At 43.3% G+C, this 24,293-nt stretch overlaps 1 protein-coding gene across 25 annotated transcripts in view; it reads right to left on the bottom strand.

Moving 5' to 3' along the window:
• Positions 1-24,293, bottom strand: part of Cdk19 (cyclin-dependent kinase 19) — a 170,238-nt gene that overhangs the window by 9,185 nt on the left and 136,760 nt on the right. For 13 of the 25 annotated variants that reach the window (XM_087597542.1, XM_087597544.1, XM_087597536.1 and 10 more), the window contains 3 exons: positions 7,182-7,313; positions 3,406-3,549; positions 3,166-3,235 (listed from right to left, as the gene is read on the bottom strand). In XM_087597542.1, coding sequence (XP_087453668.1) covers positions 3,166-3,235; positions 3,406-3,549; positions 7,182-7,308 — 341 coding nt within the window. In that variant the 5' untranslated portion in view covers positions 7,309-7,313. Of the gene's footprint in view, positions 1-3,165; positions 3,236-3,405; positions 3,550-7,181; positions 7,314-19,762; positions 19,821-24,293 lie in introns of all 25 variants that reach the window. The other 12 variants (XM_087597528.1, XM_087597531.1, XM_087597525.1 and 9 more) reach the window with 1 other exon arrangement.

Below are 24,293 nucleotides of genomic sequence, written 5' to 3'. Positions count from 1 at the left end.
AGGACAGACAGGAGTCCTAATTCAGGCTGACAGTCCACTGGTGGTTTAATAAGTGAGTTTAAGAACTAGGAAAAGCTGTGTAATATACACGAGGTAGACAGCTCTAACTATAGACATTGAAATCCAAAGCAATTTTAGAATCTAAAAAACCCCTTAATTCTGAAATATTTTTCTAGGCCAAAATTTTACTACACTTTGAAAAAGAGACATATTTTTGTATATGCACACATGTTTCTGTTTGCAGGTATCACAATGAACATGTGGAGCTATAGAATAGGTCACATCCAGTTTCCTACATTCAGATCTTGAGCTGCAACTGTTTCTACCATAAGCCACCTTCCCTGGCCTGGGTAAGAAATGTGTAAGTTGTACAAAATGGGACCATCAATCAGCTTAACTGGTGGTGAGCTATGGCAATGAAAACTGTGAGATTTGCTGAGGAAAATGTGCAGTGGCAAAAGAGCTCAGGCCCAACCGTGAGATGTGTCCTTCCAAAGGCAGGGCTAGGGTTCCTGCTGAAGGCTGTGTGCACGAGGAGCCAGAAATGAACAGGGCTGGGCTCTCATTTCTGCCAGGCATCCATTTTCCTTGTAAGCGGAAATGATCTTGGTCGTCAACTTCTGGAATCAAATAAAATACAAGCCACTCGTGCGTTCCAGAGAGCGATCTTTTTTTTTTACTATCATTATTAGTTTTTAATGTGTGTGGTGTTTTGCACCACGTGTACACAGTGCCTGCAGAAGCCCAGAAGCTGGTGAGCTCCCCTGATCTACAGTTCCAGCAGGCGGTCAACTGTTGTATTCGTACTAACCTGGGTCCTCTGCAGGAGCAGTGAGTGCTCTCATCTGCTGAACCCTCTCGGGTCCCTTTCCTTTTACTTTTTAAAATTATTTTCTGTATATGGGAGTTTTGGCTGCATGTATGTCTTTGTCATGCACACAAAGAGCCTACTGGAGATCTGAGGAAGGTGTCGGCTCCATTGGAACTGGAGTTATAGACAACTGTGAGCCACCGAGGAGGTGCTGGGAATGTGAGGGACTTCCTTTTATTGGATTGAAGCAGGGAGACCCACCCTAAATTTGGGCAGCACCTCTCTGGGGACATCCCGGATAAAGACGTGAAAGGAGAAAACTGCTTTTCACTGTTTGCCCTCACTCCTGTCGGCAAGTCTGCCTGTCCTGCTGCTGTCAAATCCCTTCACCACCATTAAAACCAACTTCTTTGGAATGCCAGTGTAGGCTGAAGGCTGGGAGCTCTGCTGAGACATCCAGCACACAGACTGAACACTCCCAGATGCTCAGCCTCTCCAGTACGAGACACCCACTGCTGAGACAACTGGTCTCCTTCCTATAAGCCGATACACACGCACACATGCACACACTGCCAGCTCTCTTCCTTTAGAGAATCCTGACTAATGAGGCTGGATTTGCACCCGCTTCCTGTCTACCCAACATGCATCTCTGTAGCAGCCTTCCATGCTGACCCTGGACCACGAGCTCCTCCTTGCACCGCCCTTCCTGCCTCCTCACTACAGCATCTCCATCACTGACCCTTACCTGGCCAGGAACGAAACTACAGCTGCAGGGCTGAACTAAGGCCTCTATCATATGAAAACTGTAACTGTAAAACTGTAATTTTGGCTGTTTGGCTGTCTGTGCCTCCCTCGCCGTCCTAGCACTCGCTCTGTAGACCAGGCTGGTGTGGTACTCAGAGATCTGCCTGCCTTTGTTTCTGGAGTGGTGGGATTAAAGGTGTGTGCCACCAGGCTAGGCTTCTGTTTTTTAGGATTACAGCCCTAAATTAGGTATATATGCTAAAATCATTTGGAAAATATTGTTTATATCACAGGTATGACACAGTAACTAACATCTGAGTCTCTCTCTCTTTTTTTTTTTTTTTTCTTTTTTTCGGAGCTGGGGACCGAACCCAGGGCCTTGCGGTTGCTAGGCAAGCGCTCTACCACTGAGCTAAATCCCCAACCCCACATCTGAGTCTCTTGTTTAAATCTATACACTTTTTTTTAAAGACTGCATTTTCCTAGGGAAGCTACAATGTGTAATTAACATGTCTGAGTCTTTGTACCACAACATTCATGCTGAGACCTAATCTTCGACATGTATCAACAGGGAGGCCTTCAAAGGTGTTTGTAATGAAGGGGTCTGTAGGTTGATGTTATTATGCAGGTGAAGACAGACACAAGATAAAACGAGGCCTGTCATTGGATGAGAAGAAAGGGAGGCGAGAACGGACGTTTTAGAAAGGGGGGAGAAGGAGAAAGGAGGAGAAGAAACATGGAGGCAGCAGACATAAATGATCCTCGCCATGCATCTCTACATAGATACAGGCTGTTATGAATATTTCTCAATGGATGGATTTCTATAGGTCAATTTATCTTATGTAGGTGTGTGGTTTATATCTTTATCAATTGGTTGTGAGTTTATTGTGTGGCTGTATTGTGGATTGAGAATTTAACATATAAATCTGATTGATAAATTACAGTTTATTGAGTCCTGACTTCACAGGGTAGTTGGGAGTTGATATTCTAACTACCCGGGGGCAGTTGTCAGGAGTGTGGGTGTGGGAAGAGTCCGTGGCAAGGAGCTGTGATAGGCCAGCCGCTCGATGCTGGACCTCCAGTGTCGAGATTTTACCGGGCAGCTGGAACCAGAGAGTTCACAGCTAGCAGAGAGCTGCCGGGAGAGACACTAACCAGAGAAACGTTATGGTTAGTTCCATATGGCCCTCCGGTGCTGGAACTAACTCTAGACACCAGCGTGGCAAGGTGCCACAGTGGAACGACGCAGGGACCACCTGGGTCTGAGAGTACTTGGGGGCAGTGTGGAGCCACCGAGATAAAAGTACCACACAGCGCCATGTGGCCCCATGGGTGCAGGTGCTGGCTCGGGATAGAAGGTTCCATATTTTTATTAATTACCGCAGCAGGGGTGCGTGTCCATGAACGGTACTGATGTCTTGGCTGAGGCTCACAGAGTCACACCTTTGCCTTCTACCACGAAACACCACAGCAGCCAGGGCAGACGCCTGCACACATGCACCCTGGACGTGCAAGAACATTAATTTCTGTTGTTCACCAACTGCTTAGTCTCAGAGATTGTTTCTGTGTTTCCCAGCACTCACAGCCTAAGGTAATCTAGAATTACTTACGTTGTTCTTCGAAAGTCTTTTTGAAGTGTTGGGTACTCTGGCATTTTTCTAATATCTTCCCAGTCTTTATCTTTAAAAAAAAAAAAAAAGTTTTTTTTTTTAAATAGAAAATACCTTATTAAAATTCTCCTAATTTTTTAGTTTAAAAATAAACACAAAACAAACTTTATACAGGTGTTTACAAAGAAACATTTTTGAAATGTAACTCAAAATAGTATTTTGAAAAGGGCAACAAATTACCTGCAGGAAACCCCATGACACTAAATATTCGATCCAGTTGATCGTGATGAAAAGGATTGCTTGTTTTTATATCTTCCTGACGACAGTGAAAAATGGGTTCGGAAGTCAAGAGCTCAGCGAATATGCAGCCTATTGCCCAGATGTCTACGAAAGAAAACACAGCTCTTTATACAAATGCATTCATTTCCTTAGTCAGAATTCCTGGATATATATAATTCCAACACACACACACACACACACACACACACACACACACACACACACACACACGCACAAACATCTCAGTAGACCAATATGTAAAATATAATAAGCATATTAAGGAAGCCAACAGAAGGTGGGATGCACTTCACTTGGTAAGAGGTTGCCTTGAGTGTACAAGGTCTTAGGCTCAATCCAGCATCACAAAACCACAGGCCATGGCATCACACATCTGCAATCTTCGTAGTGGAAATTATAGATCATGCTCAGTTACATCAAAAGCTCAATGCTAGCCTGAGATTTAAGAGATCCCTCTTTAAATAAACAAAAACAAGATTTACATAGAGCCAGCAAGATGGCTAAAGGCGTCTGCTATGCAAGTGTAATAACCCCAGGAACTCACATAAAGGTATAAGAAGAGACCCAACTCCTCTGCCCACCTCATGCACGCATGCGTGAGTGCGTGCGTGACAACATTTATGTAACATGGGATGGTTACATCATCATATAACAGATTGGAAGCCAAGTAAAAGAGATGTGTACTTATAAATGTCCTGGTAGAGACAGAAAACTAATTGACAAACAATGGATTCTTTCTAGGGAAGTCTGAGAGAACGTCTCACTTTATAGCCAAGGCTGGTCTCTAACTCCTAATCTTTCTGCCTGTGTCCCAAAGGCTGCTATTCCAGGCTTGTGCTTCCATACCAGACACAATAAATTCCAAACTATCACCACTGATTTAATCACTGAAACACTGATCATCTAAAGGGTCATAATACATCTGATAGAACGAAACAATATCATCATCAACCAGCATAATAAATTCTTTAGTCTTAAGTCTGTACAGAGAGCAAAAGGACTGTGAAAAACTCAACTTCTGCCTGCAAACCTGTGAAAGTCCACTTGCCAACCAATTCCAAGTCTAGAAGTTAATAAGAAAAGTGCGTGCATCCAAGCACTGCATGGCCCCAGTGAGACACTCTGTCTTAGCAACTCCTTTAGCTGTTGCCTCACCACTACTGAAAGCTTCAGGCAAAGTTTGCAAGGGGTTACAATTGTGACTCCCTGGTCACATGTGTTAGTCCGCATGCACAAGGCCCCACCAGCAATAAGAAAATAAATCAATGTAATAAACGTTTTACTAACTATACATCATTGTATTTGTGCTTTATATATTGAAGACATAGCTTAGAACGCTTTAAAGGCTATACCTACAATGTTCTGCTATATGCATGTGAGTTAACTTTTGAGATACATCATTTACATTCGTCCATTTTGAGAAATGTTATTTAGTAAGTATAAAAGTAGGTAATATTGCTAGGAATATGGCAAAATGTAGAAAAAAAAAGTGTACCACAATGCCAAACACATCCTGAAGATAAACTAAGTAATCAGATGGTTTAATTATATTCATTAACTACAACAAACGTCAGTATGCTCTGTTGTAAACCACCCTGCCAAGAGAAGCCATGCTGTAATGTCTCTCTTCTCTGTCCATTCAGATGCGTCCCTTCACAGACATGGGCTTTCTGGGTAATGGGTCACGACCTGCAGTAACCACTGCCTACCACACCATACTCACCATCATAATCGGCTAGAAAACATAACCTAACCTTCCTTAGTGATGTGGCCAAGGCGCCATCATCAGGGATGTCCATCAGCACCGTATGGTAACGTCCTGCAGCTACTTTTAACCCTTCCCTGTCTTCCTCTGTCACTCTTGTCCCTAATGGCTCGATCAGCTTTCTTCCTCCTCGATGTTTTTAATGTTGTCAGTCAGGACTGTATTGTATGTTGCTAGTCATATCAAATCCCAATTATTCAAAGGACAAAAAGCAAAATGTAGATTTCCTCACAAATTTAGCATAAAGAACCTCAGAAAAGCAGGCAGTGTGAAGCTGTTTCCTGTAAACATTATTTTATAATCTGTACTCCTATCTAGTTCTTACGTCACTTACACTTGTTTCTGACGTGACCAGGTATGGAGAAAGGTGAGAAGGAGTGAATATGCATTCATATGTTCTTATGAATATATTTTAAACCCAAAGATATCCCTATCTTAAAATATAAACCCAAACATTTTCCCTATCTTAAGAATTTCCCTAACTTCTACTGTGAATGGATAATTAGGACTTTGGCTATATTATGACTTAATTTGGAGATGATCTACAGTTTGAGATCTCCCTGTGTAGCTCAGGCTGGCCCTGAGCTCACACACAGCCTTCTTGCATCAGTGTCCTCCCAAGTACTAGCATTCCTTGGCACCTGGCAAGGACCTAAGTTTTTATGTCATAAGCTAAACCTCACTACCTGGGCGAGCAAATGAGTTGCAAGTTGGACAAAATTCAGTGTCAATTTTCCTTACTCATGGAAAAATAGCTGAATTCAAACTTACTCCAATTACATTTATTATAAACAAATAAAGAGCAACAAGCCACCACATCTATTTTCCTACAATTGTGCTTCTCAAAAAGTGCTCTCCAGTGTGTAGGGCACACAGAACTGCCTGGAAAAGCACGTGAGAGGCTGGCTTACCATGGACTTACTGTATGTGTAATCGACTGTGGTGGGTATGGCACCTTGAATGAAAATAACCTCATAGGCTCACATTTGAATGCTTGGTCCCCAGTGGGTAGAACTGTTTGGGAAGGATGAGGAGGTGTGGCCTTGTAGGAAAGAGTGTGTCAGTGTGTGGGCTTTTTGAGGTTTCCAATGAATGCCATTCCCCATTCCCAGTTAGTTCTCTCTGCCTCCACCTGACTGTGTCTTCTGCCTGTTACAACACTCCCCACACCATGACAGCCACGAACTCTCTCTGGAACTGTGACCAAATTAAATTCTTTCTCTGATAGTTGCACAGCCAGGGTGTTTTTCTCACAGCAATTGAAAAGTAATGAAGATACAATGGAAAACAATCTTAGCAGAAAAAAAATTGGCTACATATGTGCAGGGAAGTCCCCATAAGTAAAGCACTAGAAGCCCAGTCCTTCTCTCCCCCCACCCCCACTTCCCCTTATTAATTAATTAATTAATTTCCAGGCCTTGTCCTTCTTGCGGCTACTGTTTGTTCCCCCTTGCTCTCTCTTTTTCTTTGATGTACGGAAATGTCCAGAGCTGAGGGAGAATCTTGCCTCCTGGCTCCCTACCTACAGCTGAGGCTTTTCAGCCCTCAGAAAAGAAAGTCTCCAGAGCGCCTGCTGTAAGGAAGACCACTAAACCCTAACGCGTGCTTACAGCTGCTTTTCTCTAGTTCCTTCTCCTTGGTGTCCGGCAAGCTGCCAAGCACAGCCATCCTCCTTACTGTACTTCCTGCTGTGCTGGACCGACTGCCAGTCTGCAGACCACAGCAGCAAGGGAGGTGGCAGGCTGTACCAGGTCTTGGTTACAACACTGGGAAACAATCTTTTCTCCAGCACAACACTCCTGCCCTATCTCCCTTTGTGTGACAGTTCTCACTCACGCCCCCACTCCTCAGATCAATATGCTATGGAGCATCCAGCAAAGAAGAAGGGCATGTTCTCTCCACAGCACCGGCTTTATTATGAACGACTTCACAGTCATGAGCAGGCGACACTTACCGATGGCCTTTGTGTAATGCCTGGCACCGAGTAAAAGTTCTGGAGCCCGATACCAAAATGTCACGACTACTGGATCCAAATCTGCAAGTGGCTTTAGAGGAGAATTGAATAATCTGGCAAAACCCATGTCAGCTGAAAAATAAAACAAATATATAAAACTCAGTTTGACATACTATCAGAGCCATGCCTTTAATTTTTTCAAAGCAAACTTTTCCTCTGAAACTACATGCTGGTTAGGAACTGTTTATCTGTATTAAGATAAGAGTCTTCTATCCTGTCAACTTTATTTACTTATCAAGACACTAAAGTTTAAAAGTATTGACTTCCTGAGAGTGAAGATTTAAGTTCAGAGTCAGAAGCAGGACCTAAGCCTGAGCCTTAAATCCCTGGCTCTTGGGAGCAGTTAGGACTGAGTCTCCTTCTTTAGCTGATGCACCTGCCTGCCTGAGACTGTGCACCTGCCCGCCTGAGACTTGCACCTGCCCACCTGAGACTGTGCACCTGCCCGTCTGAGACCGTGCACCTGCCGGCCTGAGACTGACTACACATCACTCAGTTCAGTATGTGCTAGAACATAAAATGCCATATTGTGACCTTTCCCCTAGAAAGTTGATTATAACAGCACATTGTACACAATCCTGAAAACAGGCATAAAAGATAATAAATAATTGCTACAAAATACATAATTCATAATTGCTATAGTGATTCATTGAATAAAGATGTAAATGAAAGCTAACTTAGGCATTAGGGGTATAGAAAACTGACACTATGAGGTTCTAGAGATCTTTGTTATGATTTCATAAAGAAGTATTTTATATTTGTTTATAATTTACAAATGGCATTTATACACAGCATACAGCGTCCTTGCATTTTCATCATAGCTTAGTACTTTGCTTCTCATGTCTGAGGTGAAGAACCTAAAGCCAAAGCACAGTTGAATTATTTGTACAAGAATAGTAAGACATCGAACTTAAAAAAACATGGTTTGATTTAACAGCCCTATTTTTTTTGTGTGTGTACTTTGAGTTTTGTTTTTGTTTTTTTGATTTCTCTGTGTAACAGGCCTATAACTCACTCTATAGACCATGCTGGCCTGGAACTCACAGAGATCCACCTGCCTCTGCCTCCTGAGTACTGGGATTTATTAAAAGTATGGATAAGTGTGTGTGTGGGGGGGGGTGACATTAGGTGTTTTCCCATATTAAAAAGTGTCTAGCCATTTCCTCAGAAATTGAAACAATATATACCCCAGCAGGGAAGTTCCTTAAACCAGAAGGGAAACAACTCAAAATAGCTTCAGGAAGTCCCTAAAACTGATCAGATTTACTAGGCCCCTCCCTCCCAAGGATAAACTATTACAACTGCTGAGGTCACAGACAGGCAAAGGGGCAAAGAAGAGACTGAGACCAGACCAGCTGCTTGGAGGAAGGAGAGACAAGCCCACTTGCCTGAGAGAAGTTTAGACCAACTGAGTCACTTGGAAAGGATACTCAACCTACTGAGTTGCCTGTAGGCTACACAGTGTGCTCCAGGTTCCAGCTTTTTTGAGCTGTTACCTGTACTGAGGTGTGCTTTGATGATGTATCTGTCTTTGATCATTTCTGCTCCTATAAGCAACCCCTCATCCATTCTGCTAAGTAACCAATGAGATGAAGTTAATCTCTGGTGGCATTGTACTTTACTCTGTCATGAGTTCCCTATCCGTGGTGAGTGTGTAGTGTTTCCCCAGGCAAAGGTTAGTCATACTGAACTCTCCCGGAACTCAACACTTCTACAGTGGTTTGGCTGGCTGGCCAACAAGTTCCAGAATTCTGTTTCCAACCGCAGACCCCCTAACTCTAACTACTTTGAATGTGTGTGCTGGGGTCTGAATGCAAGTCTTCCATGCCTGTGTGCAGGCGCTTAAACTAAGGCACCAGCCAACCCCTCTAGTACCTAGACTTTCAAATACTGATTGACAGCCAAGAAGTTATACACATGGCAATTACAAATTACCAAGGCAGAGTCACAAGAATGATAAATCTCTATAATTTAAAATATATAATGTAATAATATACACAGTACATCTTGAATGTTTAAGGGACCCAAATGCAGGTAACTATAATTGATCATCTAATCTGAGACTAAGTACCTATGCATTAAATTATAACTGACTATGTTGTTTCTTTAGAGTTTGAATAATTTATAATGCTTCATGAAGCTGCTTTGGAGTATTGAGCTCTTAAAAAGAAAGCTAACCAAGGAAATCGGTGCTAATGCCTACCCCTTAAAAACTAAATTTCTCTAGTGATAACAGAAACAGTCAATAGTTTTACCAACTTTACATCTATTTTTATTATTATACAACACTGAGAGAGAACACTGTTTGATATAAGGAGAGTAGCTAATTGTTGCCACTGTTGGTGAAGTATGAAGACGGAAATGCATGGTGCGACCCTGTTCTGCCCACTGAAAAGCATGTTATATCAAAGGCAAAGCTTATGTTTCTCTCCTTAGTCTCTCCAAGTTTTAAAAGTTTGTTTGTTTGTTTGTTTGTGGAGACAGGGCCTCACTGTGGAGGTCTGGCTGGCCTCTGCCTCCCAAGTGTGCTGCCATGCCCGACTCCGTCTTGTAATTGTGTTCAATTCCCTGTCAAAGGAAGCTAAGGCAAGAGGGAAATGACTACAATTCCATTCTACTGAATGAACTTTACTGCTGCTTTCCACATAATCACTAATGTAGACCAGGCATGTAACCCAAACACGGCTGACTGCTTTCTAAAATACAGTGCATGTGGAAGTGTCCGATGAGATGGGCGTGTGGGTGCTAACCAGACAAAGTCAGACATCAGACACGGGGCTGCAAGAGTCAGCTCGCGGGTTCCTAAGATGCACTAAGTCCCGAGGCACGCAGGAGGGTCTACACCTCCCTTAAGGTCCCACCTAGAAGGATGCTTTAACCACAATGGAAAATGGAACTGGAACTGGATTTTGAAGTTTAAGTTTTCAGATAGGGAGGGAGGAGAGATGTTAGATAAGCACTGCTGAATACTTTGGGTTTCTTAATACAGGTTTTTACTCTTAGCCCAGGCTGGCCTGGTGTAGCCCCAGACCTTTTCTCTTTTGGACCTCTGAAGTACTAGGACTTGGGCTAAGCCATCTGGAGGGCGTTTGAGGAGCTGGGGAGGAAAGGACACAGCGCTGCTCCTTTCCACTCAACGGTACTATTCAGAGCCCAACACAAACTACACTAAAGTCTTACAGGGATCTGCTGATCTTTTCAACACTGGGAATTGAACCCAGGGTCTGTCTCGTGCAAGCACTCTGCCATGAACTGTGCCTTCAGTGCCCACGTTCCTGTCTTTAAACGGTAATTCTGGGCTGGGGAACAGCACGGTGGCATACTCAGCCATGTGCATGAGGCTCTGCATTCTAACCCAGGACCACACACACGGACATGGCATTAAAACAAAGTTTATAAGCCAGAGTCCATTATAGTTGCTCTTACTGTTATTGTTCAATTTTATTTTTTATTTATCGCCAATCTTATATACAAAACTATATTCTTAAAATTCTTAACAATAAGGTAGCTGTCCTGAGTAGAGAACAGAACTGTATGTTGACTACACTTGGGTAGTTAAGGTTAACGGAATCTCAGATGAAGATGAGGAGCCTGCTTGGGGACAATGGAGTTCAGGTTGCCAGGAGGGTTGAATAATGAAGAGAGAGAACAGACATCTGAATTGCAGGCTCACTTTTATTACATCTAAAATTTGAGACCATACATTGTCAAACCCTTGAAGACATAATAGAAGGAAGCTGTGTCCCAAACCCGTGCTAAAGGTGTCCTGAAAGAGCACACTGAGGAGAGCAAGGACAGCAGTGCAGACTAAGACAAAGCAGCCAGGGGCCAGGGGCTCAGGAGTCCCGGTTCCCAGTGTTAAGAACAGTGACCGACACAAGCCACTGGATCTGCCCGGAGAGAGGTCATAAGCACAGGTCTTTTCAGAGACAGTTTTGACAGAGAAGGGACGTTAATGTCAGACGATAACAAGTTGTGGTGAGTGAAACCGAAGGGTGAACATTAAGGGTATCCTAGAAGTGAAGAAACAGTGGGGGGATAAGGGGCAGCCACATGAGGCACAGGGACATGAATGCTACAGACAACAAGATGGGGGCATAGACTGAAATGGTGCAGTAAGTCACAAGTAGTTTAAGGACCCCACAAGGCTAACCAACTGATGTAAACCTTGTGATTGTAGAGTTTGAATGCTGCAGATCCAGAGACAAATTATCTTAGCTCTCTGGTTCCCTTCCTAGTCAGTCATCTGTTGTCTGCATCTGTCTGACCTGCCATCCTTTCAAACTTCAGCACAACCTTTGGGATCTTGCACAAACACAGGCTAGGAGTGAAGATGTTGGTAGGTAACATCTAAAACCCATAGCAGAGTCTACTTTGATACGACCCTCCCAGTATATTGGGAAATGCCTTGATTTATGATTTGTTCTGAGTAGGAAAGTTCATGCAGCCAGCTCCACTTTGGAATGCTATTCAAGGAAGCTTGAATGTGTGCTCCTGGTGATGGCTACTCATGTCCCCTCAGGATAAATACACTACTTTGTTCAATTGGAGAAGAAAGCTCTATTCTGCACCAAAAGTTCTGGTTCTAAGCCATGAGGCCTCCTGAGGAATCACCTTACATATCAACAGACCCCCGTATGTCCAACCATCCACAGGGTCTCCTTGGGTAATGGCTTGCTGGCAAGCTCTTTCTGGGGCCTGAGCAGCCCCTTTGGTGTGACTGACAGTCTGTTTGATGGTCTCCTGTTCTCACAAGATGAGCACCAGGCTCAGGGAATGAGACAACACATCCCATTCTGAGAAGCAATGTTAGTAGTGCCATTATGAAGGCAGGGCTGGGCACCCAGCATCCTGCTTCCACTCACGTTCTTGTAAACACAGAATAAAAGCCAGACAAATTGGGAGGAACCTACATTGGTATGAGACCCAAAGAAATGTTTTCCACAAGTGGCACATAAATCTGATCCAAAACACAAATCCCTCTCGCTAGCATCCAAGACTATAGAGATATCAAGGAAAAGATACCTTCACCAAAAACAGGGGGAAACAGAAATTCACAGTAGGAAGTGTTTGAAGACAATTGCCACCTGGAATTCACCTGGTTTTATTTTTAATAGTTATAGAATCCAAATACCAATTATTTGAAAAACATAGGGAAACTTACAAACTATTACTTGGCTTTATCCACTCCTATTTTGTTTATGTAACAAGAAACATTCAATATCCCTAAACTGTGTTGTTGTTGTTGTTGTTGTTTTGTTATATTAAACTAGAAGTCTAGGAAAGAAAGCAAAATGCATTGAATGGGAAGACTACTTCTATTTGAAATTGAAAGCACCTAATGATAACACTGCAAGTTTACAAAAAAGAACCAAAAAGAGTTTTGAAAACTACAGAGACAAGAACGGTGTTTAAAACCAGGTGGGGGGTTGGGGATTAGCTCAGTGGTAGAGCGCTTGCCTAGCAAGCACAAGGCCCTGGGTTCGGTCCCCAGCAAAAAAAAGGGGGGGAAAAAAAAAACCAGGTGGTGCTGATGCAAGCAGATATCTCTGAGTTCCAGGACAGCCAGAGCTAACACAGAGAAACTCTGTCTTGAAAACCCAGTGTATGTGCATTGACAGCACTCAGGAGGCTGTGGATGGAGACACACACACACATACACACACACACACACACACACACACACACACACACACACACACACTCACTCACTCACACTCACACATACACACATACACCCCAGTATGTGTGATTGGCAGCACTCAGGAGGCTGTGGATACACACACACACACACACACACACACACACACACACACACACACACACACACATCTCCATCTCAGTCTGCATACTGTCCCTCCTATCTATGTCTTAGGGCTGACTGTTTGGTATTAAACAATCCACTCCCAGCATTCTTAGTGGCCTGTAGATCTTTCTATAGTTGGGACTCTCCCAAATGTGTTCTCATGAGTTGCCAACAGGTAGAATAAGATAGCTTTCTTTCTGAATCTGTGCTAAGAAGATGACTATATTTTGAATTAATATTGCTATCAACATGCACAATTCCACATGCAGACAATATGAAAGGATTTAAGCTATTTCAATGTTTATAAGGCAGAAAGCATTTCATCTTACCAAAAATTTGTCTAACCTCACACTTTTATATTTACTTATCATTTTATGTAATTTGAGCAAGGTCTTGATTCCAGTCCAGGCTGGTCTGGACTTACTATATATGGTCCATACTCGACTCCAGCCCAGGCTGGTCTGGACTTACTATATATGGTCCATACTCGACTCCAGTCTAGGCTGGTCTGGACTTACTATATATGGTCCATACTAGACTCCAGCCCAGGCTGGTCTGGACTTACTATATATAGTTCATACTCGACTCCAGCCCAGGCTGGTCTGGACTTACTATATATAGTTCATACTCGACTCCAGCCCAGGCTGGTCTGGACTTACTATATATGGTCCATACTCGACTCCAGTCCAGGCTGGTCTGGACTTACTATATATGGTCCATACTAGACTCCAGCCCAGGCTGGTCTGGACTTACTATATATGGTCCATACTCGGTTCCAGCCCAGGCTGGTCTGGACTTACTATATATGGTCCATACTCAACTCCAGCCCAGGCTGTTCTGGACTTACTATATATAGTCCATAGCAATCCCTGCTACAGCCCCCTGCGTGCTTAAACATTTTGCCAAAAGTATTTCAAAACACATACTTATTTAAAGGATTTTCTAAGTTCAAAATCAAATGACTTCAAACAAAACTAAAATCTTATCTATTTATCCATCACACATAAATATACTTGTAAGATAGAGGGCAAAAAAAGGAAAAAAAAAAAAAAGCCAGAAGCCGGAAAGAACCCAGATGCCCTTCAACAGAGGAATGGATTTAAAAAATGTGGTACATCTACACAATGGAGTACTACTGAGCTATCAAAAACAATGACTTCATGAAATTCACAGGCAAATGGAATGAACTAGAAAATATCATCCTGAGTGAGGTTACTCAATCACAGAAAAACACACTTGGTATGCACTCATAAGTGGATTATTAGCCAAAAAGCTCAAATTACCCAAGATGCAATCCACAGACCACAACAGGAAGCTCAAGAAGAAGGATGACCAAAATGCAGATGCTCCCACTCCTTCTTAAAAGGGGGAAAATATCCATAGGAGGGGATATGGAAGCAAAGTTTAGAGCAGCGGAACGGCCATTCAGAGCCTGCCCCACAACTAGACTGAAAATGCATGCTGAAAGGGACTGGATAGATCTCTCCTGAGAGACACATCCAGAGCATGTCCAATACAGAGGTCAATGCTAGCCGCAAATCACCAAACTGAGAACAGGACCCCCTTGGGGGAATCAGAGGAAGGATTGAAAGAGTTGAAGGAGCTTGCAACCCCATAAGAACAACAATGCCAACCAACCAGAGCTTCCAGGGACTAAACCACTACTGAAAGACTATACATGAAGTGACCCAGGGCTCCAACTGCATATGTAGCAGAGAAAAGCCTTGTTGGGGCACCAGTGGAAAGGGAAGCCCTTGGTCTTGCCAAGGTTGGGAAATATGGGGAGGCAGTAAGAGGGATGTATGGGGGGAATACCTGTATGGGGGAGGGGGAGGGGAAGAGATGGGGACTTATGGACAGGAAAGTGGGAAGGGGAATAACATTTGAAATGTAAGTAAAGAAATATATCTAATAAAAATATTTAAAAAAGAAAAAAAATGGCCTCAATCCTGATATAAATCCTTATTATAAATAATAAGTTTTTATATTTATAAAAAATGGCTTAAAGATTAAGGATATTTTAATCCTTCACTAAACAGGTCATTTAAAACTTGACCATTGAGTTGTAGAGATGGCTTAGTAGTTCAGAGTTAGTACTGGTTTGCAGAGGACATGGGTTCAGTTCCTAGCACCCCCATGGTGGCTCACAATCATCTATGACTCCAGTTTCAGGGTATATGACACCTTTTTCAGGGTATGCACATAACCTATAAGAAATACATTTATTTTTAAAAATTAGTCATTAGTATTTATTCACTATAAAAAAAGAACTAGGGCATTTCTGCCAAATTAGACAAGTATCTGTGAAACTTGTTTTAATGAGCAAATATTTATATCTATTTATAAAATTTTCCATAGTGCCCTCAATCCTTTGGATTGGTGATTAAATTTTTAAAAATGCAACTAAAACATAAATTGTTAAAATTCATTAACCAACGCTTTCTTAGCCAAACACACTCCCATTAATTCTTTTAAATTCTAAGATTTATCCCTTTTGGGAAGCATTTATCTCCATATAAAATAACTGTCAACAAAGTTTCCCACAGAGAACGCCTAGAGAAGAACTAAATAACAAGAGCTAAAAATAGGTGACTGTCAACTGGATACAATGTTTTACATTCCCTTCAGTGTACATAGGAAGGGCCCTGTCAGGTGTTTCAAAGCATCTCTTGTCTTTTTTTTTTTTTTTTAAAGATTTATTTATTTATTATATATAAGTACACTGTAGCTGTCTTCAGATACACCAGAAGAGGGCATCGGATCTCTTTACAGATGGTTGTGAGCCACCATGTGGTTGCTGGGAATTGAACTCATGACCTCTGAAAGAGCAGTCGGGTGCTCTTAACCGCTGAGCCATCTCTCCAGCCCCCAAAAAAGGAAAAAATATTAACTGGATCCGACCATTTGCATTACTGTGTTATTACTTAAACCTTCTACTTACTGTACAACAGCCAACCGCACTGACTCCCAATGGCTGTGAGTTGACTCAAAGTACACAAAACTATCAGTCTTCTCAAGACAACAGTTACAGTGCTGCTATCAAAACTGGAAAATATAGGTTCTAAATTAAGTTTACAACAAATCAACTAGGATTAATTCTTTAAAACATACATTTTAAAAAGGATTCATACTGAAACACAAAATTATTCTCCCCAAAAGAAACTTACATCTAAGAGACCATTCCATAAAACCCATGTTTCCTGACAAAATGATCTTCAGAGTGCTCCACAGTACAAGCCAGGATTTTAAAAACATTGCTCCTTGACATTCAGGATACACTGCAGAAAACAGGGTGGGAAAACTGCAATGGCTGGAGGACAGGGGAGAGTGTTGTAAAACTCTGCCTCTCGCACACAACATGGACATAGGGCTCAGGAACTCACAGCAATGAGTGCCTATGCTAAACCTACACGTAAGGCCCCACCTCTAGCTCAGAAACTCCTGGAAGCCAATGGCTGCCAGTGGGGTTGGGGGAATGGCCACTGGCAGGTTAGTCAGAGTCAGGCTGACAGCCCTATCCCTTGTGCAGGTAGGCAGCACTCAATGAACTCCGAACTCTGTGTTTTTAAAGGGTCGTGAAGGTGGGAAGGAGAGGGATTAAAGGATGTCTGGATAGAGTGAGGACTAGGGTAGAGATGATCAAAATACACTTTATAAACATATAAAACTGTCACTAAATAAAAATATCCTTAAGCATTACTAAATAATACTGCTATTCTATAAATGAACAGTAGTTGGTGGGTAAAATTACAAAACAACTTACTGATGTTCCGCTTCCCTTCTGATTGTGAAATATGAAATAAGACTTTATTATGCCCACCTCCTGTTTCTACCTGACAGTAGTAAGACTTGGTACTTATGGGAAGGAAGATTTTCTTGGGAAGGAATTTTGGAAGTCTTATTGTCTTATTTCTTCTGCAATGTAACCATTACCCACTTACTTTCTTCTCAGAGTTTAGTATAATTAGGAAGACAAGTACAAATCACCACAAATATCACTTAAAATGACGTGGACACTAAAGGCCAGTCCTAAAACAGAAACTGACCACATAAAGTTATGGCTACAAAAATCAACATAGCCACAAGAAAACCTAAAATTAGAAGAGAAATAAGTTCTCCTTTAATCACAGTACTACTCAGGAGGCAGAGGCAGGCAGATGTAGAGTGAACTCCAGGACAGCCAGGGCTGCACAGAGAAACCCTGTCTCAAAAACAAAACAGACACCCAAAAGACAAATGTAATACATTATTTCACACATCCAAATATATCTGATATATATATCATATATATGATATATGATATATCAAATGAAATATTTCATAATATTTAAATGATTGTAGACAGGCACCGGGGAAAGCATATGAACTTTTTTGAGTTGAGGATTTGGTTAAAAGTGTTTTACTCTCATCTGCTCCTTTAGTTCTTTAGTTCACACTGCGTTCTTGATTGTTTTAACTGTACATATAACACTTATATTATCCATCACATATAAATATACTTGTGAGATAGAGGGCAAAAGAAGGGAAAAAAAAAATGAAAAAAAAAAACCTGGCCTCGATCCTGATAGCTAACAATGTTATGTGATATGGGACTCCTTCATAATTTTTTTTTCTTTTTTCTTTTTTTTCGGAGCTGGGGACCAAACCCAGGGCCTTGCGCTCGCTAGGCAAGCGCTCTACCGCTGAGCTAAATCCCCAACCCCCCTAATGGTTTTTAACAACAATTCCCCCCTCCTGTAGACGGTTATCCTGTGTACTCAACTTCACCGTCACTGGGTGCAAAAAACGAGCCTTCCAAGCACCAGGGACACAAAGTGACCTGCAGCCTCACCATGTCCAAATGTGTCAGTGTGCCAAGAATGGGAACGGTGAACTCAAGCTCTCAGAGAAACGTCACACCGATGCTAAAGGGTCCACAAGGCTGACGCTCATCACAACTTTGTGTTTGTGGGAAATTAGAATTTTGCAGGTCCAGGGCAAAGTGAGCTCAAAATATCATTCCTCATTTCTGTGCCTGGTCTTCTATTCTTTTAACCACTGGGTAAAACCTCTCCAATGTACTAATTTGACAGACCCCTAGCCTTCTTTCATCAACTGAAAGCTCAAAACTTCGTCGGCTAGTGTACTAACCCTACAGCAGAGCTGTCCACCTGCCTCTGTTCCCATCACATACTCGCCACCCGGCTTTGCCCTAAGCATCTGTCTCCCTGATGGTTCTGCCCACACATTGGGAAATGCCTTGATAGAAGGTCTTCTTTTGTTCTGTGACTACAAAAGTTTGTTATAACTGCTCCAACAAGAGACCTAGCTGTCCGGCAAGCTGGATCCATACTGGGAGGTTGCAGTCACTCTTGTTTGGCTCATAATAACCTCTCTCTTCATTAGGGGGGAAGGCTGTGTTTGTGTTGGCAGAAGTAAGACTCAGTTTAAAACTGAAGGGAGAAGAGGGAAGCTTGAGAAGGGCTAAATGACAAGCAGTGATGCAGGGACTTAGGAAAAGCAGTTCCTTTCTGAGCTACAAAGGGAACTAGCAGGTATCTGTCAGTCAGCCCTTTCTTTTGGTTCTTTTTTTTTTTTTTTTTTTTCCAGAGCTGGGGACCGAACCCAGGGCCTTGCGCTTCCTAGGTAAGCGCTCTACCACTGAGTTAAATCCCCAGCCCCTCAGTCAGCCCTTTCTTGTAGGAAATCAGTGACTATCAATGGGTTATCTATAGGGAAAAGTCTCAGGACAGAAGTCTTAGTCATGGCTTCAAAGAGTGAACAAGACAGCTCCTTAAGTCTGGTTTTTCCTTCACTGTGGGCTCTCCCTTCGGCTGAGGTAACATAATAAAGACTCTAGCCCACGCACAGACAAACATCTGCATGACTGTTTCTCTTGGGGAGGAACTAGCCCTTTCCAGCTTTGCCAAGCAAATGCATGTCTTCAATAAATGCCTGTAAGAAAACACTTGAGTGGTCAAATAAAAACAGAACAAATAATGGGAAAGATCCAGGAAGGCGAAAAAAGCAACTTCACTGTCAGGTATTTACTGCCAAGACAGTTTTCAATGAAGGTGAATTCCTTCACCTCCAGGCAGAGGTTCAGAGCTGGGTTACTAGTTTAGAGCAGCTTCTTCTGGAACTGAGCTGGGAAGGATGAAGAAGTGGGAAGCAAGCAGCAGGACGGATGGACAGGCCTCTGTCCCAGTGACAGCACCATTTGCATCACCTCAGCATTCCTTCCCAGCAGCAATGAAGTTTGCCTGAGTCCCTTCCTGCCTGAGGTGATGGAGCCCAGGTGAGTGAGAGGTGTTACAGGCACTCATGTCCACAGGTAGGCTAGAGTCTGGGCAAAGGCACACTGCAGAGGGCAGGAGGCTGCTGTCAGTAAGTCAGGGTTAGGGCGATGTACTGGGAACAGGATATGGATTGACTGACCGATCAGCAAGCTAAAGAAGCAATGGTGTGAGCTGAGTGTTATGCTGGAGCGTGGCGGTGGCATACTGTAAGTGAGCTAACGTCTGTGAGGCTGGTTAACGGATGCCTCCGTGCACGATGACAGGATCTGCGTGCTGTGGAGAATGGGCGACTCTACAGGCCACCTACATTTTCCGACACCTTTTCTATAAACACGGACACAGTAGTTAAAGTCGACAACGTAATGAGGGTGTTGAAGGGAAGACACGTTGGACGTCACCCGGTCTCGTCACCAGTTAGCTCAGGAGTGATTACCTACCTATTTTGACTCTCCCCCTTTCAGGACCTTCTCCCATTACTAGGATATTTGCTGGTTTCTAGAAATAAAAATAGAGCATTCAAATTACTACATTTATCCTTTTGACATGCTCCAAAATGGAAATTTTTTCATATGAAAATATAATTTTTATGTTTTTTCATTCAGTCTAAACTAATTAAAGATTAAGCACTTTTTATAGTTAAAGCATTTGATATTTTTGAAGTTAGCACTAAATTCATATAAACATTTTTGCCAGGGAAACGCACCTATTTTCAAAGTTGTATCATATAAATAATTATAAAGTAATTGAAGTTATCACTTATATTTGTCCCATAACTTAAAACCTGCACAACTCAAATATATTTTTAATGTGAAAATTTCAAACCACAATATAACTACTCTCACTTAAGTCAACCAAATGAGTATTCCTTGCTAAGTATTTTTGGACTGCATTACAACATCACTGACTCGGAGAGACTCCAATAGAATTCATATCAATTACAATAAAAAACGAAAGTAAGCAACTCCAAATACAGCCAGCGGCGGTGGCACACTCCCAGTACCAGGAGGCAGAGGCAGAAGGAGCTGAGTTCAAGGCCAGCCTGGTCTAATACAGAGTGAGTTCCAGGACAACCAGAGTTACACAGAAAAACCTTGTCTCAAAAGACACACACACACACACACACACACACACACACACACACACACACACACACACACACACACAAAAAGAAAAGTCCAAACACAAATTCAAAACGTAGGACAATAAAAGCCAAGGCCAACAGAGTCTCAGTAAGAGGAAGCTGCAGGAGTTCCAAGCCTCCCACACCACCTTCATCTGCAAATGTGTGGAGACAACAGCAATGGGGGTAAGCCCATCTCTTCTGAGAACCTGGGTTACGGGGGTGGGTGGGGTGAGGGTGGGGTGTGTGTGTGTGTGTGTGTGTGTGTGTGTGTGTGTGTGTGTGTGTGCGCTTAAATTTACTCATTTACTCAATGATAGGCTAGATGGACAGTCAGGCAGTGAGTTTCCTTTTGAGGAGTCTTTTGAGACAATCTTTCTTGCTATCTCCCCCTCCCCCAAGACCCTGCCCATGTTGCTGATTTTTGTTTTAAGAGAATACTTCCATGAAAACAGTGAGCACATACACTAATCATTCACAGGAAGCAACTACTATTTTATTAAGTGCAAGGCCTACTGGGGTGAGGACACAGAGTCCATTACCCTGATCCTGAATACTGACAAAGAGCTGGGGGAAGGAGCAAGGCTTTGAAGAGCGTGCTGGGGGACAGTGAGATGTCTGACTTGAGGGCAATCTTAAACACCAAGTGAAGCAGTCTGACCCTTAAATGTAGGCAGTGAGGGCAGGAAGCAGAGACCAGAACTGCTGTGAAGAGATAAGGAAGCACAGAGGGACTGGTAGGGCTGAGAAACAGTTTAGCAAAGTAAGTTTACAGGACTTGGTGACTGGGAGGAAAAAAAGAACAAAAACCACGACAAAATCACACTGAGACCCTGGCTTCGTGTGACAGGAACGACTATGTCTTTTACGGAACCTGAAAACTCTGAAAAGTATTGACTTGGGAAGGGGCAACAGAGCAGAGATGGTAACATGAGACGCTCAGGCCACACTAACCAACAGACTGCTACAAGATGATTTGGGTTCATTCTTCTGGAGACGAACCAGAGGAGTGTGATGACAAAACCAAGAAGGTCGCCAGGGCAGAATGGGCAAAACATCGGGGGGTGGGGGTGGGGGCACCAAACCTTCAAAATTCAAGGTTGCTAACTATCAACTGATTGATACTTGGGGCCATTATAAAATAAAGACTTCCAGGAATCAAAAGGAAATACATGACAACCTCAATTCCAAAGAGCTTAAATTTAGTACAGGATGATGGAGAGAGGTTTAGAATACAGTATCATCAGCATATTAAACTGAAGAGGGAACAAAAACTCTTTTCAAACCATCAGGACAATATTTAGGAAGGTAACTTTAGGAAAGATGGCTAGGATACTAATAAACAAGAGGAATTGCTTTTCAGGCTCATGGAGACATAGACATGGGGCTGGAGAGATGGCCAGCAGCTCACAGCGCTTGCCTCTCTTCTGGGAGCATTCCCTTCCCTTCCCTTCCCTTCCCACGTCAGGCAACTTGCAATCAGCTCCACAGAGTCTGTGCCCACCTCTGGCTTCCCAGGGCACACAAGCCAAATTATCACATTTGGAAACTTACTATTTCTAAAGCATTCCAGACAAAAGGAGAACCTATACAAAAATGAAAAGCATCCAGGACCAAAATATGACTTATAACTTACAACTTAAACTATGCGTGGGATGCAGCTAGTAAAGCACTTACAAGGAAAGTTTATGGCTTTGAATGTTATGTCAGCAAGAAAGCCTAGTAAGGAAGTATGTGCCTGACGTGTTTAAGAACAACAGCAGCTGAAAAGAATAAACAAACAAAAGAAAAATGAAACAAGACACTATGTAGAATTATTTTTAAAAATCCAGGCAGCAATAGCAACCAGAGGGGTTGGAGGCTGTCCAGGGACAGCTGGAGGGCTGGGGTGCAGCGGCTGACTGATAAAAGACTCAAACAAGATGCACGTCAATCAATTCCATGCCGCCCAGGTGACACAGCAAGACTCTTAGAAACCAAACTAAGCTACACTAACGACGACAAGGACTGAGGACGCAGCTCAATGGCAGAGCACTTGGGAGGCATGCTAAAGACCTGGGCTTGATCTCCAGCACGTCAACATTAAATGCACAAGGAAGAACAAAGACCTAGGAGCAGCCAAGACATTTGTGAGAGGCTGTGCTGAGGGTGGAGGGGTGAGTACAGGAATTGGACTCAAACAAAACAGTAGCTCAGGTAAGGAGACCAATGGGCTACAATGAGCGAGCACCTTGGGGGCCTCAGCACTGATGACAAAGTCAGTGGAGAAACTATTAAAAACTGAGGAAGGAACAGGTCAGAGATGAAAAAAAAGAGTCCTTACCTCACAACTAACATACATACATACATACATACATACATACATACATACATACATACATACGTGCATACATACATATGTTTCAATTTCAAGAGGAATAAAATATAAATAAAAGCCAAAAGTTTGAATAAAAAATACAAAAATAACCTACCTTCCTTCCTTCCTTCCTTCCTTCCTTCCTTCCTTCCTTCCTTCCTTCCTTCCTTCCTTCCTTCCTTCCAGACAAGAACTTACTACAGAGCCCAGCTGGCCCTAACTCTCATAACTCAAATTGGTTTCAAACTCAGGGCCCACCTGCCTCAGCCTTCTGAGTGTAGGTTTTTACTGTGTTTTTAACTGTGTGCCCATGGGCGTGTGCCCGTGGCTCTGTGCCCGTGGGCGTGTGCCCGTGGCTCTGTGCCTGTGGGCGTGTGCCTGTGGGCGTGTGCCTGTGGCTCTGTGCCCGTGGCTGTGTGCCTGTGGGCGTGTGCCTGTGGTTCTGTGCCCGTGGGCATGTGCCCGTGGCTGTGTGCCCGTGGGCGTGTGCTCGTGGCTCTGTGCCTGTGGCTGTGTGCCTGTGGGCGTGTACCTGTGGGCGTGTGCCTGTGGCTCTGTGCCTGTGGCTGTGTGCCTGTGGGCGTGTGCCTGTGGGTGTGTGCCCGTGGCTCTGTGCCTGTGGCTGTGTGCCTGTGGGCGTGTGCCTGTGGCTGTGTGCCTGTGGGCGTGTGCCTGTGGGCGTGTGCCCGTGGCTCTGTGCCTGTGTGCCCGTGGCTGTGTGCCTGTGGGCGTGTACCTGTGGACGTGTGCCTGTGGCTCTGTGCCTGTGGCTGTGTGCCCGTGGCTGTGTACCTGTGGGCGTGTGCCCGTGGCTCTGTGCCTGTGGCTGTGTACCTGTGGGCGTGTGCCTGTGGCTCTGTGCCCGTGGGCGTGTGCCCATGGCTCTGTGCCTGTGAGCGTGTGCCTGTGGGCGTGTGCCTGTGTCTGTGCTCATGGATACAATGTCCACAGAAGCATGAAGGCATCAGACCTGCTTGGGCTGCAGTGCGAGGAGACTGTAAGCCACCCACCCGGTGCGGGTGCTAGGAACCAAACTCAGGTCCTGTGCAGGAGAAATAACGGCTAACCACTGAGCCATCTCTCCAGAGCTGAGCAAAATTCTTCATATTTTTTACCATAAACTTTGCGACATTAAGAAAGCTTCCAATAATCAAAACCAAAGAAAATTAAGTCTGCAGCACACAAAGAGAATATTTCTAAGACAAAAGTCTGCACGTCAAAATGGAAGACCAGCATAGAAAAATAGAAAAAAAGCCAGACATTTAACCAGAGCAAAAATATATTTTAATAAAAACCCATATGGAAAGATGTTCGACCTAAGTCAGTAGGAGCACTGAGGTAGTGTTTTATTCTAGTAGATTTGTTCAAAACACACAGCTGAACAACAGAAACGCAGCCGTGCAAACCCCGTCCAGTTCTAGTGGGAATACACTGGCACACGTGCTTAGGAAATAGTTTGGCATAATCTTGCAGAAGTGAGTAAGTGAATTAC

The sequence above is a fragment of the Rattus norvegicus genome, chromosome 20 (genome assembly GCF_021556685.1).
Source record: "Rattus norvegicus strain SHRSP/BbbUtx chromosome 20, alternate assembly SHRSP_T2T, whole genome shotgun sequence".
Classification (NCBI taxonomy): Eukaryota; Metazoa; Chordata; class Mammalia; order Rodentia; family Muridae; genus Rattus; species Rattus norvegicus.
Note: the sequence above shows the minus strand (reverse complement) of the source record. Positions and strands in the feature narration are given on the sequence as shown.